General features: G+C 37.1%; 1 protein-coding gene across 1 annotated transcript in view; it reads right to left on the reverse strand.

Annotated features, from left to right (window-relative positions):
• Positions 1-20000, reverse strand: part of LOC136847553 (probable 3',5'-cyclic phosphodiesterase pde-5) — a 275359-nt gene that overhangs the window by 96597 nt on the left and 158762 nt on the right. The window contains exon 3 of the mRNA XM_067119278.1: positions 1176-1334. Coding sequence (XP_066975379.1) covers positions 1176-1334 — 159 coding nt within the window. The remainder of the gene's footprint in view (positions 1-1175; positions 1335-20000) is intronic.

The raw sequence follows: 20000 nt of genomic DNA on the forward strand, positions 1-20000 counted from the left end.
ATTTATACCACTGTGTACCAATCGACTTGAAGATGTCCTAAGTAAATATGGTGGAGCTCAACATGAGAAATCGGTCAGGATTTAACGCTGTTTAATTTTTCCCTGTGGTACTTTGCACACGCACGCACGCAAACACACACACACATATACACGCACACGGTCGCAAACACAAATACACGCAAACGCGCGTAAACACAGACACGTGTGTGTGTGTATATATATATATATATATATATATATATTTATATATATATATATATATATATACATACACATACATGTTATATTTATATGTAAATATATGATATATATATATATATATATATACATATATATATTATATATATACATTCATTGCTTAGCTAAACAATATATTATGCCTAGTTTTACAGTATATTATATATACTAATTATATATGATATACCCATCGTGTTTATATCGTTATAGATGGATTTTGATTTTGTTATATATATATATATATAATTACTATATATTTATTATCATATTTTTAAACATGCATATTTATTGTGTGAGGACTTAACGTTATAGGGCGTACTTTTACGTAGATGAACTGTTATTAAACAAATGATTTCCGCCATTTTATATAATTTTTCGTTGTAATTACTGTTATCACTGAAATCCAAATAAAAGTGCCATCCTAGGATTAAGAAAACGGCTTAGCCAAACAAGAGAGGATTATGGTGCCTAGTTTTCAGAGCACGGATTGCCGAATTACTGAATGCAACTAATTAAAAGTGTCGGATGTTTCAATTTACCCATCGTGTTTCTATCGTTATAGATGGATTTTGATGTTGTTAGTATCATGATAATAATTACTATAATCACTATACTTTATTTTTATTATCACAGTTTTTTATCTTTGGCACACACAGAAATATCAGGTAATGAGAAATGCAGGATACACACTAGCAAGGCTTCTGTACACTTTTGGAGTATACTTGTCAGACAGTACAAAATTCTTTAGATTTCCTACCCGCTAAATCCTAAAGAATTTTGTACTTTTATACTAAAACACTTCAAACCAACACAAGAAGGATCTCTCTGTCTCCTACAATTATCTTTATAATCCTACCTATTGCCTTTCCACTCTCGTTACCTCGCTGGAATTGCAGCGCACAGATGCATCCCACAGACAAACAATTCAAGAGACTCACCGTTGGTGCCATTTTCGCCGTTCTTCTGTTTGGCCCTCTGTGTCCTCCTGATCATCCAGCGTTCCAGCGTCTCCAGCTCCACTTGCTCCATCAGCCACGACTCGAGGAACTCCGGATTGGCCTTGAGGTAGGCGCTGACGGCGTCTTCGTTCATCTCTTCTGTTGGGGGGACGAGAGAAATGGTTTTGTTAGAAGAATGTGTTATTATTATTATTATTATTATTATTATTATTATTATTATTGTTGTTGTTGTTGTTGTTGTTGTTGTTGTTGTTGTTGTTATGTACTAGTAAGTTCAATCCAAAGGAGATTCACATTCGAGAATGAAACAAATATTTACAAAAATCTAAAAGTACGCAGCTTTAAATTTCTGTAAATACCTATTTAATTCTTAATTGTGAGCTTCCTTTGGATTTTGCTTTACTAGTATATAATCTTATGTTTTGGAGTTTGCATGTTTATTATTATTATTATTATTATTATTATTATTATTATTATTATTATTATTTATTTATTTATCTATTTATTCATTCATTCATCTCTTGCACTGGGAACAAGAGAAATGGCTTTGTTAGAAGAACGCTCGAGTTATTATTATCAGTATACTTATGTTCTAGTTACTGAGTTTTCCCGTTAAAAATCAATGAAAAAGATTTACATGATAACAGAAATAAAGAACACAGTTAATCAAGATGAGAGATTTACGCATCTGCTGTGGGCATTACTTTTAATAATCAGTTAGACTATCTTCCAGTTTTAATTAGAGGTACAGGCGGATCATACAGAATAACGTCGTTCATCATTATGAGAGAGAGAGAGAGAGAGAGAGAGAGAGAGAGAGAGAGAGAGAGAGAGAGAGAGAGAGAACCCAATGCCCTACCCAGTCCAGACTCAAAGAAAACAAAAATAATGGGAAGGAAAAGGGAGGGAGGTCCAACTCCATCAACAATAGCTTTCTTTCAGATGAAAAAAAAAAAAAAGATACTAATTTACTGGAAGAATTAAACTACGCTGCTTCCTGGAAGAAAGGAGGAAATATCCCTTTGTGCTGGACGCATGTAGCCTAATAATAAGGGATGGAGCTGCTTACTAGCGTTAATGAGGAGGGAGCATTCAGAGCAACAACACAAGTTGAAGCTGCACTGGAAATTTAAACTCTCCAGTCTTGATTCTCCTGGAAAGCCTTCAATTCCATTCCCTCTTCTCCTGCATCTGCTTCTAGTGGCTTTCCAGTTTCTCCTCTTCTGTAACACCTTTTCCCTTTATTCCAATCTCTCATCTCAAGGAGTGATTACTGACCGCTTTATATTCTCCCTTCTCCTGGAATGGGTTCCGCCTGACATTTATCGTTCCCCACCCGGCTTCCACCCAAGTTTTCTATAACAACCTGTCTGCTTCCCATTGTCGTTTCTAGGATATCTGCTTGCTTTTAATTCTCGCTTCCAGTATTTCTACTTGTTTTCACATCTAGCTTCTAGGGTGTCTGCTAGTTTCAATTCTCGCTCAAAGGATTTCTGCTTACTCTCAATTTTCGCCTCTAGGATGATTGCTTACTTTCAATTCTCGCTTCTAGGATGTCTGCTTACTTTCAATTCTCGCTTCTGGGATGTCTGCTTACTTTCAATTCTCGCCTCTAGGATGTCTGCTTACTTTAATTTCTTCTGGGATGCTCTCGCTTACTTTCTTCTAGGATGTCTGTCTGCTTCTAGGGTGTCTGCTTACTTTCAATTCTCGTTTCTAAGATGTCTGCTTAATTTCAATTCTCGCTTCTAGGATGTCTGCTTACTTTCAATTCTCGTTTCTAGGATGTCTGTTTAATTTCAATTCTCGCTTCTAGGATGTCTGCTTACTTTCAATTCTCGCTTGACGGTCATCGGTTTGCTTTCCATTTCCTAGACTCCTGAAACACCTGACTACTTTTCATTTTCGCTTTTCTTATTGCTTTCCATTATTCCTCATCCTAGAGAGGTTTCTGATTACTTCCCATTCTCCCTTTGAGCCACTTTCAGCCTGTTATCCATCCGCGTTTCCGCTTGGATGCTTTGTCACTGGTTTCCATTCTTTCCTTCGTGGGATGGTTTTCGGTTGCTTTCCTTCCGCCCTCCTCCTGGGCCGCAGTCAGGACGTTTTCCATTCTCTTTTCTCCCGGGAAGCCTTCTGGTTTTCCTATTACGCCTCAGATTATAATGATACAGGACTGCTAAGAGAGTCTAAGGCACACTAACATTTTGAAACTCGTCTCATAATTACATGTCCAGCTTTCCTAATGAGCGAATTACTCTTACTTTACGAATCAAAAGAAGAAGAAGAAGAAGAAGAGGAAAGAGAAGAGAGAGAGAGAGAGAGAGAGAGAGAGAGAGAGAGAGAGAGAGAGAGAGAGAGAGAGAGAGAGAGAGATTTCTCACGAATGGTTCGACTACACTGGAATACCTGGATGCGATTACATACTTCTATATTTTCTCCTCTCTACACTCTCTCTACCGCCGGTTGCGACCCACATCACTTGACTAACCAACAGTTACATTATTCATTCATCAACAGTTACATAATTCACTCATTCATTAAAAAAAGGCACAACCTGCAGAAGGGAACGTCATTAGAACGACAGCGCCTCGAGTTACGCGGAAACAGACGCTGGTGAGTTGTGAGTCAAGAGGGTCGCCAATGCATTACCAGGACTCAGAGAGAGAGAGAGAGAGAGAGAGAAGAGAATTTCATGTAGAAAGGGAGTCAACATTCATCCCCTCCAAAAACCAGTGTCCCGACAAGTCGTCGGAAGCTTTAGTCACGTAATTAGAGAAGGTAATTCAATAGTAGCAACCACTCTTGCTGTCAATTAGCGACCACTTCGTTTCCCTCACAGGCTAAATAGCTAAGAGGTGGGAAAGATGTAGAGGTGGGGAGCTGCATCTCTCTCTCTCTCTCTCTCTCTCTCTCTCTCTCTCTCTCTCTCTCTCTCTCTCTCTCTCTCTCTATAGAAAAGGAGTAGGCTGTCAAATTGAGTTTAAGACACTCGTTTGATTTCAGAATCAACTGGCTCACTGTTGACGCTCTTTTGATTTCCAAGTGTTTTAGTCTCTTCTGGAATACGTTAATTTTCAAGACGGATTACGCAACTGCCCTTCCAATATATGTTTACATAGCTGAGAAAAATATTTGTCCGTGTTCTGTTGTTATTTCTATTCCAAGAGAAGGAAATAACACATAAAAATACAAGTGTGGGAAAGATAAATATGCGAACATGAAAATAAAAGCATTCATAAACAGCAGTAAAGGACATAAAAACTAAGGATATTGTGCAAGGAGTTTACCATTTGTATTACAACTTCAGCTAATGAGGATATATCATATGTGAGTATATGTACATACACAATATATATACGTATATATATGTGTGTATGCGTGTGTGTATATATATACATACCGACACACACACGTGTATGAATGTATGTATGCACGTATGCGTGCGCAAACGTAAATATGTACAGTATACCTACATGCCCAAGCTACGACCCACAGAGTTCAAGTAACGACCAAAACTTTGAAGCAATAGTTAGGTCAAGAGAGGCACAACAGGTTTTAAGGATCAATGCCAGGTGGTTCTACCTCACCTGGGACCGGGTCCTGGGACTAAAGACTTCAGAGAGAGAGAGAGAGAGAGAGAGAGAGAGAGAGAGAGAGAGAGAGAGTCTGTTTTCTTTATTACAGTGCAAGGGACGGTCACTTACGGTCCGTAATCCAGTGATGTAATCCGGGAGGTTACTGAACAGCGTCAACGGTAATTGTTCATTGGTAACGTAAACTGCAATCGCGGGATTGTATTTTCAGAAGCCTATACGATCAGAATGGCTTCTCCCTTACCAAAGGTAGAGAGGCTACAGGAACTAATTAAGGTAATAAAGGCGGAAATATAAGCCATAATAGGCTAGAAAATGGCGTTCAGAACATAAGGAGCGGATGAGGATAAGGGGAGCTTAGGTAGATTCTCTCCTTCCGATTCCTTTCGGAAGGAAATAAAAAAAAAAAAATAATAATAATAATAATAATAATAATAATAATAATAATAATAATAATAATAATAATAATAATATTTTTGACACCCTCCCGTTCACACCACTCGAGAGATATCAAGTAAGTTTCAGTAACACTTTCACATTATCTTTACGCTTGGAACTCCCGCGTTCATCCGGAATTGGGTCCTAATCCTTAAATCCCCCTAAACACTGTCAAGAGTTCACATAGGACTTTCTGAGTCCTCCTAACCTTGATGGCTAAAAGGTCACGAAAGTCTATCTTTAGTCCTAATACTAGTGGCCCCTTAAACACAGCAAAGTTCCTCATTGGACGGTTGGATACCGTTATCGGATAGTACTCTGCTGGGTCCGCGTTCGATTCTCCGACCGGCCAATGAAGAATTCGAGGGATTTATTTCTGGTGATAGAAATTCATTTCTCGTTACAATGTGGGTCGGATTCCACAATACGCTGTAGGTCCCGTTGCTAGGTAACCAATTGGTTCTTGGCCACGTAAAATAAGTCTAATTCTTCGGGCCGGCCCTAGGAGAGCTGTTAATCAGCTCGGTGGTCTGGTTAAACCAAGGTATACTTAACTTTTAAACACTGCAAACAAGTTACAGCGAACTGTCTTGAATCATCCTAATCTTAACGATCCTCAAAGCCTCACTTTCAATTTACTAAATTTTCCTAGCGATGCAATTTTTCTTAAAAATACTTTATGGAAATTGGAATTCTGGCCTTTGGTATTTTCAAGACTTGCTATTTTCCACGCGACTCCTCAGCCATTGTCAAAGGTCTCCTTTTGGACAGCCATTTCCGTCTCTAATTCTACATCTTCAAAAAACTGTAGAAGACAAAACTCCACTTGCTATATTCTTATTGACAAATCCACATGAAGGCAATAGCAGCAACAACAGAAGAGCCCTTCTAATGTCTCTCTCAAAGGGGAAAAAGAAAGTTCGCCGTAAATCCATTAGACCCAATCCCCCGTAATTGATTTACTTTATTGGGCGAGCGGCGCCTATGGCAAAAAAAAAAAAAAAAAAATAATGGACGAAAAAAAAAAAAAAAAAATAGTACACATTTCTATTGGACGTAAAATAATTCATTATATATTATATTATTTTACTCTGATACATAACGTATATATATATATATATATATATATATATATATATATACGTATATATATATATATATATATATATATATTATATATATATTTATATATACATTACACAGACACACACACACACACATATATATATATATATATATATATATATATATATATATATATATATATATATATATATATATATATATTTTATATATATATATATATATATATATATATATATATATATATATATATATATATATATATATATACATATATACACACACAATTTCTACTGAAGTCAATGGCTTTATTTGCAGAGAATATATTTTTTTATTTAGACTTTGAGTCAGTCTATTCCTCTTTTTCTCTTCAGGCAAGATCCTCAGGAATAAGAAAAATTATTAATGTTTTCTCCCATTCACTTATTATAGCCGACGGAGATACTGCAAGTAGGAATATAAACGGTGTATATCAATTTGTAATTTAGTCCTGAAGGCGCAGCCGATAGGTGAGGAAACGGTCCGTCAACTATAATGAGTAAGTGGAAAGAAACGCGAATAATTTTTCCATTTTCCTGAAAAGCTTGCCTGGAGAGAAAAATAAGCAGTATAGATTGATTCAAAGTCTAAATAAACAGGTGGAGTATGCAAATATTGCTGTTGACTCCAAGAGAAATTGCATAAGAGAGAAAATATGCCCAAAAAGCAAGTATATATATATATATATATATATATATATATATATATATATATATATATATATATATATATATATATATATATACTTTATATATATATATATATATATATATATATATATATATATATATATATATAAGGACAAAATCCAGGAGGAAAAAGAAACAATGGAATGCTGCAAGGCCTTTCGACTTATAGTAAAGGACTATAAGTCGAAAGGCCTTGCAGCACTCCATTGTTTCTCTTTCCCTCGTGGATTTTGTCTTTATTTATGTACTCATCACGTTCCATATTTTCGTGGTTCAGTTATATATATATATGCAGACAAACACACACACACACACACATATATATATATATATATATATATACATATTATATATAAATATATATATATTATATAAATACATACACCGGGTAATTTGTTTTGTGTTCTTTCGACAGGCTGCGTCCCTATACCCACTCTACATGACATAGGATATATCCTATATGTGCGAACCTTCTGCAACAACATGCATTTAATAAGTTTATGCATAACCCCAGTCCAGATCTCTCTAAAATACAGAGAGCTTTTTTTCCTTTTCATTAAGCACTCACTCTATTTAAGGTGAATTTACAACGATGACGCAAAAACGGACAAAAATCCCCAAAACGAGGAAACGTATCAAAAGAGAAAAGCAACTCATGTATCGCCAATGGAATCGGACATCATCAGACGCCGCTTAGCATTCTGGTAAAGCTCGAGTCTGCAGACGTAATTCTGCCGTAGATCCGGGACTCGGGAGGGCGAAAACCACCCCGCAAAAGGGGACCGTTTACGTCCATAGAGGAGAGAGCTGCGTGACGTCAATCGGTCAGCCAATGTATGAGGCCTTTTTTAAAATGCTGATTAATGCCCTTCAGTAAGTGGAATGCTCTTTTTAGATGGAATACAGGATGGGATATTTAATGCTCTTGTATGACGGGTAAATTTGTTTGGACATTGTTTGGTTTGTAGACACAAAATAAAACAAGGAAAAAATGCGCCGGTGGTGGCCTCAGCCACGGTCCGGTGGTAGCCTCAGCCACGGCCCATGAAACTCGTAGCCGCAGCCCATGAAACTCAGCCACGGTCCGGTGGTGGCCTGTGTTGTTGGTACCTATAGCGGTGCCTGAAGTACGATTATGGCTAACCTTAACCTTAAATCAAATAAAAAGTACTGAGGCTACAGGGCTGCAATTTGGTATGTCGATGATTGGAGGGTGGTTGATCAACATACCAATTTGCAGCCCTCTAACCTCAGTAGTTTTTAAGATCCGACGGCGGACAGAAAAAGTGCGGACAGACAAATCCATCTCAACAGTTTTTTTTTTTAGAATGATAGAATGAGACCAGGTTCTGGTTTTATATTAAAAAAATAAAAAGAAGACTTTTTCATACTTGGTTTGTATGTTAGCTAAACTGATTCCTTTTTACAGATCACACACACACACACAAACGTGTGTGTGTGTGTGTGTGTGTGTATATATATATCTATATATATATATATTTCTTTTAGAATGATATAATATATATATAGGTTATATATTTTATATATAAAATATATATATATACTTTATATATATATATATATATTACCTTATAACTGATTTTATCTATATATATATATATATATATATATATATATATATATATATATATATAAAAGTTTGTATGTATATATATATATATTATATATATATATATATATATATATATATATATATATTATAAATATATATATGTATATACTGTATATATATACAGTATATATACAATTATATGTATTTATATATACATACATTATTTATATAACATACATAATACATAAATATATAATGTGTGTTTGTGTGAATATATATAATATAATACTTGGTATTATAAAAGAATTCCATCCAACAAAGGTTGCCCATAAAAACTTTATAAACTGCATAAATACCACTGTTCTGTACACCTTAATCCATTACCTGCCCGCTGAGGAAAACAATAGTTTCGGAAATATAATGCTGTAAAACCTACCTTCTTTGGTGTTTTTATGGGCAACCTTTATTTGATGTACGTGTGTATGATGTATGTATGTATGTATATATATATATATATATATATATATATATATATATATATATATATATATATATATATATATATATATATATATACATATACATACATACATATATACACGCACATGAGTTTTCAATGGACAAGTTTTATAATAAAAAAAACAACATAAATAATGTTTTATTTAAAGAGGGCCAAAAGTTGACCGAACTTCACCTGCCACTCACTTAGGAACCTTTCGGTCCTCATAGCTGCAACGACTGTCAGGGCGGGGTTATAAGCTAGCTGTATCTTGAATTCAAGAATGATCACTCATCCAAGCCTTGAGCCGGCTTAACATCCCATTAGGCCTAACCTTTCAAGATGCTGCATTTTTCTCTTTAATTTTTCCGTAAATGATATCCTGAAATAAGTAGGAATTCTCTCTTCCGGTGTCCAAGGTACACGTAAACACACACACTCTCTCTCTCTCTCTCTCTCTCTCTCTCTCTCTCTCTCTCTCTCTCTCTCTCTCTCTACTTTTAACCTCTTTGATTTCTCATCTCCACAAGAACATTACAGGGAACCTGTACACGGACAATTCATGAGACAAACTAAAGAACTGTCCAGCAATGAAACACTTTAATGACCACAGAGGGAAAAACTCAAGAAACAGAAGGAACGACACTAGCAGCGCACTATCATGCCCTAAGAACAAGATACATCCAAAGAGCAATAGACAGAAGCAAAAACCTTGTCACTGTGTAGTAAATGCGACGTAAAACCACAGACCATAAACCATATTACAAGCGAATGCCCAGCACTAGCACAGAATCAGTACAAAAAGAGACATTACGCAGTGGTAAAAGTCCTCCAATAGAGTCTGTGCGACGCATATCAGACAACATGCAGCATCAAGTGGTATGAACAACAACAAACACTTTTCTAACTATTTGCACTTTTTTTTTCAGTAGCACGCTCTTGTGCGTAAGTCCTTCGCTAATATCGAAGCAGAAAACGAGAAGGCAAAATTACTCCGCGAACTCCAGTGTCAGGACGGACAGGGTGATGCAAGCACGTCGACCCGACCTGACTGATCGACAAAACCAAACAAGTAAAAAATGCCCCGAAGTTTCTTCGGCGGCATCGAGTTTTCTGTGCAGCGTGTAATGCTGTATGAAACTCAGCCACGGCCCAAGAAACTCTCAGCCTCTATCCATGAAACTTTCAGCCACAGCCCGGTGCTGGCCTGTTTTGTTGGCACCTATAGCGGTTCCAGACGCACAATCATGGCTAACTTTAACCTTAAATAAAATAATACTGAGGCTAGAGGGCTGCGATTTGGTATGTTTGATGACTGGAGGGTTGATGATCAACATACCAACTTGCAGCCCTCTAGCCTCAGTAGTTTTTAAGATGTGAGGGCGGACGGGCAGACAAAAAGCCATCTCAACAGTTTTCTTTTACAGAAAACTAAAACTAAATATGACTTATATATGTCGTGGGACCCAGAGCGGAGAAGAAAAAAAGACAACATAGAAATACCAAGTACCCGTGAATTAAATTGAGAAGACTATTTGATACGCCAAGTGGACGAAGTGCCCATAGTCATGCAGCACTAGGAAAGGCACCAAAATCGCTGAAGAGAAACTGTGATAAACTAGAAGCCGATATCAGCGAAGGACTTGTGCACAAGAGCGTGCAACTGAAAAAAGCGGAAATAGTAAGAAAAAGGTTTGGACTCGCAAGGGAACAGGATTTGACCTGGAACCCTAAACTATAAACCACCAACCTTGATAGACTAATAATAATAATAATAATAATAATAATAATAATAATAATAATAATAATAATAATAATAATAATAATATCTAAAAAATATTAGATAAATTATCCCTTTATTTACATAATGAAAATATTCTTTCAGTAAGATTCCAAGGACGAAAAGATTAAATAAAAGAGAGAGAGAGAGAGAGAGAGAGAGAGAGAGAGAGAGAGAGAGAGAGAGACGGACAATAAAAGACGATGCAATTCAATCTGCAGTGACGCGTAAAAAATCCCCCAAACTGAAATGAAAAATTAGAATTGCCTTTTCCCTTTCAACCGTAAGGTATTGGCAGGCCTTTCCATTTTTCGAGCATACAGAGATTGAAAAAGAAAACGTTTTTTTTTACATGGTGGTAAAAAAATGTCAAGAGAAATTCTTCATTTAATAAAAAATTTATTTCATCAATAAGTTTTTCATGTGTGTGCCAATTCACCATTCTTAGTCGTTCGTTGCTATTTCAACCAATGAAGTTGGGAGAAGGATTTATACTCACCCTTGTCTGTCTGTCTGTCAGTCGATATTCATATCATGTCATATGTTAGTAATTATGCGATTCAATCTTCTATTTTCACCGCCCTTCTATTTAATTTTCTGTTAATTTTTTTTTATATCAGGCTATTCTTTCTAAATCATCCTTACTCGATCTTTAAATAACAAGAGCCTGGGAGAAACATCTACCTGTCGATTTCGATCTATTGCGTTTTTACAGACCAAAAGTTTCTACCCTGACACGCTGGAATTGCTATTTGCAATCAAACAATTGAATCGGCATTGTTTTTACCCTGCGCTAAGCCTAACACATCCAGCTGAGAAAGGAACTTCAAAGAATTCCATTAGCTCGCTCGACTAATGAGACGTTTCCGATCTACTTGCTTCGTCGCCTTCTCTTCATTGATCTCTTTCGGGGTCCAATTCAGTCATTCCACTTCATTCGCTGCTCTTCGTCGCTCTTGGAAGCCCCTGCAGTGTGCAGACGGCAATAATGAGAGTGATTAGTCAACGGGTCTTCAAGTTCTGACGGCTGAGGGTGGCAAGGTTGCGCCTGATTGCACGCGGGTAAAATGAGTTCATTACTCGGCAATTCATTAAGGGCTCTCTTGATCGGGTCATTTTGCTGAAGATTTGTACGAAATAAAAATGACATTACTATATAGTTAATTTACAATACAAAGTTACCATGTAAATATTATTTTAGTGTCAGCATTCCAGGTTTTTTTTTTTTTTGGAACTGACAGTAAATATTCACAGCCGATATCACAAACTACTCGTGATGGGCGAAAGCTCATGCTACTCCACTCAGAATCAAGATATAGAACCTTCGGTGATATCGACTGTGAATGTTTACTGTCAGCTGAAATAATGCAAACTAGGATATGCACCTAACATTTGATTGAAAGCCTATTTCTCATTCATCTTTATTTCCTGAATGTTATATCAATTTTTTTACGGCAAAATATAACTATTGTTGTAACAAGCACAAGATTCATAAAAATTTAAATCCCCTTAAAGGAGTTTCGTCTTATTATTAATAATAAAAATAATAAAAAATCTGTGAGATAGTTAAGGAGGATTATAGTTAATCTGAGACGGATGCTACATAAAATAAAATTGCACAGCAAAAACGGGAAGGTCGTAACGCAGTAGATAAGGAGTAAAACTAAATCAGGGGAGAAAATAAGGGAAAAGAACAGCGAGAGAGGACTCGTAGCATAATCGGAAAGAATATGAAAGAATATAAGTAATAACTTGACGAAGAATAAGTTGTTCTAGAAAGTGGGAAAGTGATAAGCTAATGGATCTCGGAGAAGATCATATGAATGGGAAGTTGCTGTATGAAGATATTCCTGTGCTGTCGATTGAAACAGCCGGTAGAAAGAGAGAGCAAGACGAGAGGCCCATCTGAATGACGTGTGAGGTGAAGAGATTGGTGTATGTTGGGAATGGCTATGAAAGCGACTGACGCTGGAGAATGGAAGGGAGCCGTGAGCTGATGTGATTGCTGGGTGAGATTCTGACTGATGGCAGCGAGAGTTTAATTCATTGATGGCTAGGTTGTGTAATGTCAGTCCGTGGTGGAAAGGTGGCAAAGGAATGAGGAGAGGAGTAAGAGTCATTTAGTTTATTGGAGGTGAAGATGGACATATACCGGGCAGAAAATGAGGCCCGTGGGAGCTGGTTGACGGTGCTAGGAATATTCGGTCTCAGAAAACACGGTCTCAGAAAATTCGGTCTCAGAAAACACGGTCTCAGAAAATTCGGTCTCAAAACTACATTGGATACTAATTCAAAATTGCTAGAAAATAATTTCATGTCCGTCAACACAGTTTCAAAAACGCAAAGAAAAACTAAAATTGTTTATTTAAGATTAATTCAGACATAATGTTTATTTTAAGCATACAAAAATATTGAATATTTTTTATAGAAGAAAATAAGAAAACTGGGTCTCGGAAAATTCGGTCTCAAAAAAGTGGGTCTCGGAAAATTCGGTCTCAAAAAACTGGGTCTCGGAAAATTGGTCTCAAAAACTGGGTCTCGGAAAATCGGTCGGTCTCAGAAAACTGGGTCTCGGAAAATTCGGTCTCAGAAAACTGGGTCTCGGAAAATTCGGTCTCAGAAAACTGGGTCTCGGAAAATTCGGTCTCAGAAAACTGGGTCTTGGAAAATTTGGTCTCAGAAAACTGGGTCTCGGAAAATTTGGTCACAAAAAACTGGGTCTCTCAGCATTTACCTCACTGAAACTGAACTGTTTGTACAATGATCTTTGTTTTTCTCAACAGACCCATGCTATTATATTGCAATGACCGTTAAAACGTTAAACATAACTCACTAGCAGTTTTTGTTTTCTATATACAAACTTTATGGAATACCATCTCTCAAATTTTAAATTCAGTTACAGTACCCACAGCAATGGCTTCGACGTACATTGAATCTGAAAGAGGAAAAGAAAAACTCATCGATGAAGAAAATTACATATATGATTTTCATATGTCCAGTGCCGACAAGGTAAGGCTATTTTGGAGGTGTGAAATGCGTAAAACGTGCAGTGCTCGAATACATACGCAAATGGGGATCAGGCGTTAAAAATGGTGAATCATTAACAAGATTAACACTCGAATAATCACCCTTTTATATCAGCCAACAATTTCAAGGTCAATAACTAATTGGCGGACTAAAGCTTTTGGTGAACCTCCTTTACCTCTGACTCGTATTGAATTTGAATTGCCTCAAACATTTCGTGTTTTGAGTTTTTTTTTTTTTTTTTTTTTTGAAACAAAAATTGGCGATGACAATAGAATTTTATTTGCTCCTGACCAGGGGCTTGATGATCTACAAAGTTTTCCTAGCCGGGTAAGTGTTGGGCACTTCTCCCATTTGCACCAGACCGTCTGTCGCCGAATTTGTGATTTGGGTTTTCAGCGTCAGTATACTAATCTTCTTCTTCTTCGTTTTAACGTACTTTTTTCCCATTTTTATATGGGGTAAGCATGATGCCTTCTTTTGAAGGACTTTGATTTGGCGTTGGGGTAGGCCGTAGCCTCGATCGGCTGCCCTGCCTGACGCACTGACAATTACTTTTCGCTGATAGTCAGAATGCTTTGTGCTTTGGCATTCTTGCCAACTGAAGAAGTGATTAATGCGTCTGAGGAACTTTGTGAAGACGCATCAGTACCGACGGATTAAGCAGCTACTTTGAATTAACGTATACCGGTGCAATCCGTGGACCGCGACGTAGAAGAGGCTCCTTTATATCCTACAGTATTTTGGAATATCAGAAGTCGTGTTATGGATAACTTGACTCGCAATAACAATGCAGCAGAAGGATTTCACTCATCCTTAAGACACTCCATACCAAGCAAAAAAACCAGTATTTGGAAATTCACTCACATAAACTAAAATTTTTCAATTGCAGCTGGGAGAAAGGCCACATAAAAAAAAGAAAATACGGAAACTTGACAACCGTATTGAGGCGTTAGTAGAAAAGTGTGATGGAAGCAACCAGACTGAATTTTTAAGAGCTTAAATTTTTTTTTAAAGATTTATGGAGAATGCAAATTTTAACTTATTGTTTTATTGAGCGTATTTTCTGTATATTTTCAATAGCTTAAAATTTTTTTTAAAGATTTATGGAGAATGCAAATTTTAACTCTGTTTTATTGAGCGTATTTTCTGTTTAGTACTCAATAAATGTTCTAAAATTAATCTGAATGTTTCTTATTTAGTACCCTATAAACATAATTATCATGTAAAGTAAGCACACGAAATAGTTCATATGCTAAGCACAGTAGCTTGAGACCGAATTTTCAGAGACCGAATTTTCCAGACCAAGTTTTCTGAGACCGAATTTTCTGGCCACCCTGGTATACCTAGCGTGAAAAGTAAAATCCGAAGAAGAGGTCGTCGAAGTATTTAGAAGATAAGTGAAATGCAGAGGAGAAGACCGAAAATCAACGTGGGAAAACAAAGTTTATGGTGACTGGAAAAGAAGCATGAGAAAAAGTGCAGTAAGGAAAGTAACCATTTGAATCCTGTACCAGGCATTGAGAGTAATTGGTAGAGTCTCAAGATACGCTCTTCATAGCAAAATATAACGGGAGTAAGGGATTCTCGATGCCCGAAATATATAATAACTGCAAATATAGAGGAGAGGGAGAGCATTTCTGCTACCTAGGGGATATAATTGACCGTGGAGTAGGTAATGAGTGACAGCAAGGTCAGAGCAGCAACAACCTGGATGAAGTTGAGAGAGAGCTAGACTACTGCTAAATATGGATCATGACCAAAAAAAAATAAATAAATAAAAAAGAGAGAGTGATATTTGGAAGAGGCGTGATTATAGAATATCACGAATAAAGTAGGAAGCCCGTACTGCAGAGACATCACGTCCGTAAGGTGACAAACATGCTCAGATCCTAAAGATCGAGTTGTTTTGGACATGTGAAGAGATGGGGGAGGGAGGGAGGGAGGAAAAACAATCAAGTCAGAAAAGTAGCGGACGTGGGAGTATCAGGACGGACGCCAGGAAAGCGGCCCTGAAAATCATAAAGGAAGGAACAGACGAAAAGAAGTCACACAAAATAGCGGAATGTAGGCATAGATGAAGGTCTACACCAGATGAGAGAACAAGGTGGAAAACAGCAGAGAACATTTTTCTTGGAAATACTGACAATGAGGATATTGAAAGGAGCATTGAATGGCTAGAATGAGCAAGAAAGAACGCAGGAGGCTTGGTAGGGGAGGAGCAGTATGAGCTAACATACGTAAGTTGTTATGATCAAGTGTTCGCTACGAAAGAGTTGTTTTCCACAGCGACGATTCGCGTAATAATAATAATAATAATAAAAAAAAAAATAAGCGCCATTCATGGGTGTGAGAGCTATATCAATAGATAGAATGATCGATAAATTTATAAAAACCTGTACCAGGCTGCCATTTCCTAATGCTTTGTTTACTCAGAAGGCGTTATTTCTCAATGAAATCCTTTAGTAAGCAAGATATATTATAGTTAAAATTATGTAAGTTTTCATAAAATACAGAAAAAATAAAACATTAAATGCTCTTATCAAATTTAATTTGGAGAAGCTAAAATTGAGTAAATGCTCAACTATAATATAAAATCTTTTGAATATAGTTTTCATAACGCATTATCTAATGTGGCCAATGATTTACTGGGGTTTAGGAAAACAGCTTCATTATTATGATACTAATCTATGACATAAAAAGTCTGTTAGTTCGTATAACATTAGACTGTGGATAAGGAAAAACAAATGAAAGCTAGACTATCACTACCTTGCCTGGACCACAGTGGGACTGACAGATATAAAAGGCTGGTGAAGTCCATTCTCATGGTGTGTGTGTGTGCGTGCGCGTGTGTGTGTGTGTGTGTGTGTGTGTGTGAAAAATTCTTACATGCCTACATCTACTCCCTTCCCCCACCAACCACACAAAAGAATACAAACAGAAATAGAGATCGTGTAATACAGAAATAGAAGACTTCAACTCACTTTGTTGAACATTGCTCTGTCATTGCCTAATAAGTAGATGTCATGTTGCAATTCAAGTTATATCTGTAACGCAACGGTGAACTTGGATATATCTAGCTCCTTTATCTCAACTGCTGAAAAAATCCAGTGAGTAATTCTCCTATTTCTAATTACCGATACCAACAAATATTAACGTTGGCTTTTGGTGAAAGCAGGGGATTGGGGTTACCTAGATGATCAGATTCCGTTTTCCAATTCTTTTTTTGTCCCTCTACGGATAACGTAATAAGTAACCACTGCTCACTTCAATGGTTTTATGTATGGTGTGACTCCTGGTCTTGCTCGGTAATTTTTATGTCTATCATTCGTTTACTTGCTGCCATTTTCTGTCTATCTGCCATACCTGTCCGACTTGATAGGGTTCTATCAGCTATGCCTCGTGTTCATTCCCTTTCTCTGATGGCGAATCAAGTATCGGATAATTTCAGGATCCTGAGTACACGTAATCGGATGCCTATGACGTCGGAATCTTGATAGAAACAGATTGCACGACGGGGAAATGAAGGTACCGAAAGGTTGCACGTGACCAGGAAACAGATGAGAAAATCAAATACTCCAAAAAGGGCTTCGTTCTCCGAAATGACGAAATGGCCGTGGAGATCTCCAATTGAAATTCTTATTGGAAATATTGCTGATCAGCTCGGCTTATTATTGCATTTAATTGTATACGTATTGTCTCAAAATATAAGGATGCAATCCAAAACGTATACACTCTCTAAACTATTATCCACTAGACAGTATATCTGCTTAAATGCATAAATAACTCACACCCAACGAGAAATCCCTTTGATTGGAAGTTACTCCTGAGGTATAGTAAATTGGATACTAAACGAAATTTATGACTTAGTATTTGTGAATATAAAAAAAATGTCATGGTGTATGTGACAAAAAATTCATACTTAGCCTCTTGTTACAAGCTTGTCTATCAGCTACCTTGGTGTAGGTGGGTTGAATTCTACAGGCATATACAGGCATATGTTACACAGAGTCGATATCAACTTATGCCCTTGTTGATGGCCGAGTGGTCAGTCACTGTGTTTTCATTGTTTCCCAACCAGGCGGCAGTTCGAATCCCACTGGTGACGAAGCATTTAACACTTATGATTCCCCTTGAATGTAAATTATCCCCGAGGTATTGTGAATTGGATATTAAACGAAATTTATGGCTTAGTGTTTTTGAATATAAAAAATAACATGGTGTACGCAACAAATATTTATTATACATAAATGCATGTTTCTCCCAATAGCAAAACTTTAATGACTTTCTACAAAATAATAACTGTCTCTTGTATAACAACATACAGTCATATTTGAGCACTGTGACCTCAATTTGAATATTTTAAACGCACTGGCATCAGCGTAAATTCTATTGAATACAAGATAAACGTGGCAGGATATGAGAAAATCAAAGTATTAATGGAGGTTATTTTTCAGAACAGGAAAGGGATTACCGCTCAGAATTTGCACTAAATTTAACACAAACAAAGCTGATAAGGAATGGGCTTAATTTCCATATGCGGAAGTCTTGGCAGATGTCAAGTGACACTTCTTTATAGAAAGGTGAATTTGGAAAGAGGGAGTTACTTGAGAGTCACTCGAGAAGCTGTGACTTGGAGACTCACAAGACTCCTGGGAATTTACAGAAACGCGAGCAGGTTGGCGAACACCTTGCAAAGACCGAGGCAACAGGAGGGTCCTTCCTCAGTAAAAAAAAAAAAAAAAAAATTCTTTCCTAGACAGTGACCGGGATAAAACCCCCACGGGTTTTATCCCGGTATGTATCCACCTTTGCCTGTTGGGGATTACCGGAAAAAAATAAACAAAAGACTGTATATATCATAAAGATAATGACCCCCAAGAAATATTAGTCCTAGATACCGACCCACGAAAACCCTTGGGGGTCACTATCTAGGAAAGATCCCCGAAAAATAAGAAATACATTTAAATGTACTGGAGATTGTCCTTCGGATACTTGCCACTGAGTTATTAGCTCTAGTGCAAATGCAGGTTGTGGCGAACCTAAGAATAAGAAAAGAATTTGGAAAAATTACGAAGATCAGTTCAAAAGCAAACACGTTTTGAGATGAACGAAGAAGCAAAGCACGAGCTGAAAGGGAGTAAGAGGCCTGGTGTGGAACTCTGGACTAGGGCTAACCAACAGAATCTTCAATGGGGATATAACGAAACAAGTAAAAAAATGCTGCGAAGTTTCTTTGGAGCAATCGAGTTTTCTGTACAGCGTATAATGCTGTATGAAACTCTCAGCAACGGCCCATGAAACTCTCAGCCGTAACCCATGAAACTTTCAGCCACGGCTCGGTGGTGGCCTGTGTTGTTGGTACCTATATCGGTGCCAGACGAACGATCATGGCTAACTTTAACCTCAAATCAAATAAAAACTACTGAGGCTAGAGGGCTGCAATTTTGTATGTTTGATGACTGGAGGGTGGATGATCAACATACCAATTTGTGGCCATATAGCCTCAGTAGTTTTTCAGATCTAAGGGCGTACCAATTAGCAGCCCTATAGCCTCAGTAGTTTTTAAGATTAAGTACCAATTAGCAGCCCTATAGCCTCAGTAGTTTTTAAGATCTAAGGGCGTACCAATTAGCAGCCCTATAGCCTCAGTAGTTTTTAAGATCTAAGGGCGTACCAATTAGCAGCCCTATAGCCTCAGTAGTTTTTAAGATCTAAGGGCGTACCAATTAGCAGCCCTAGAGCCTCAGTAGTTTTTAAGATCTAAGGGTGGACAGAAAAAAGCGCGGACAGACAGACAAATAACCATCTCAATAGTTTTCTTTTACGGAAAACCAAAAATGCATAAAAGAGTAAGGAGGTATTCGGGCAAACAGTTTTCCATACGGCGACAGGAGTACATTTAGTATGTAACATGATGCCATTCTTACTGTTAGATAGATGGACAGTCACGAAACGAGGCATGCACAAAACAATCGCAGGTGGGCAGACAAGAGACAGACTTCTAGATACAGAAGGAGAGACATATGAAGGCACAAATACACATTTAATATACGATAAAATGCTCAGGTTCTACTGTAGTA

This window comes from Macrobrachium rosenbergii, chromosome 17 (assembly GCF_040412425.1).
Source record: "Macrobrachium rosenbergii isolate ZJJX-2024 chromosome 17, ASM4041242v1, whole genome shotgun sequence".
Classification (NCBI taxonomy): Eukaryota; Metazoa; Arthropoda; class Malacostraca; order Decapoda; family Palaemonidae; genus Macrobrachium; species Macrobrachium rosenbergii.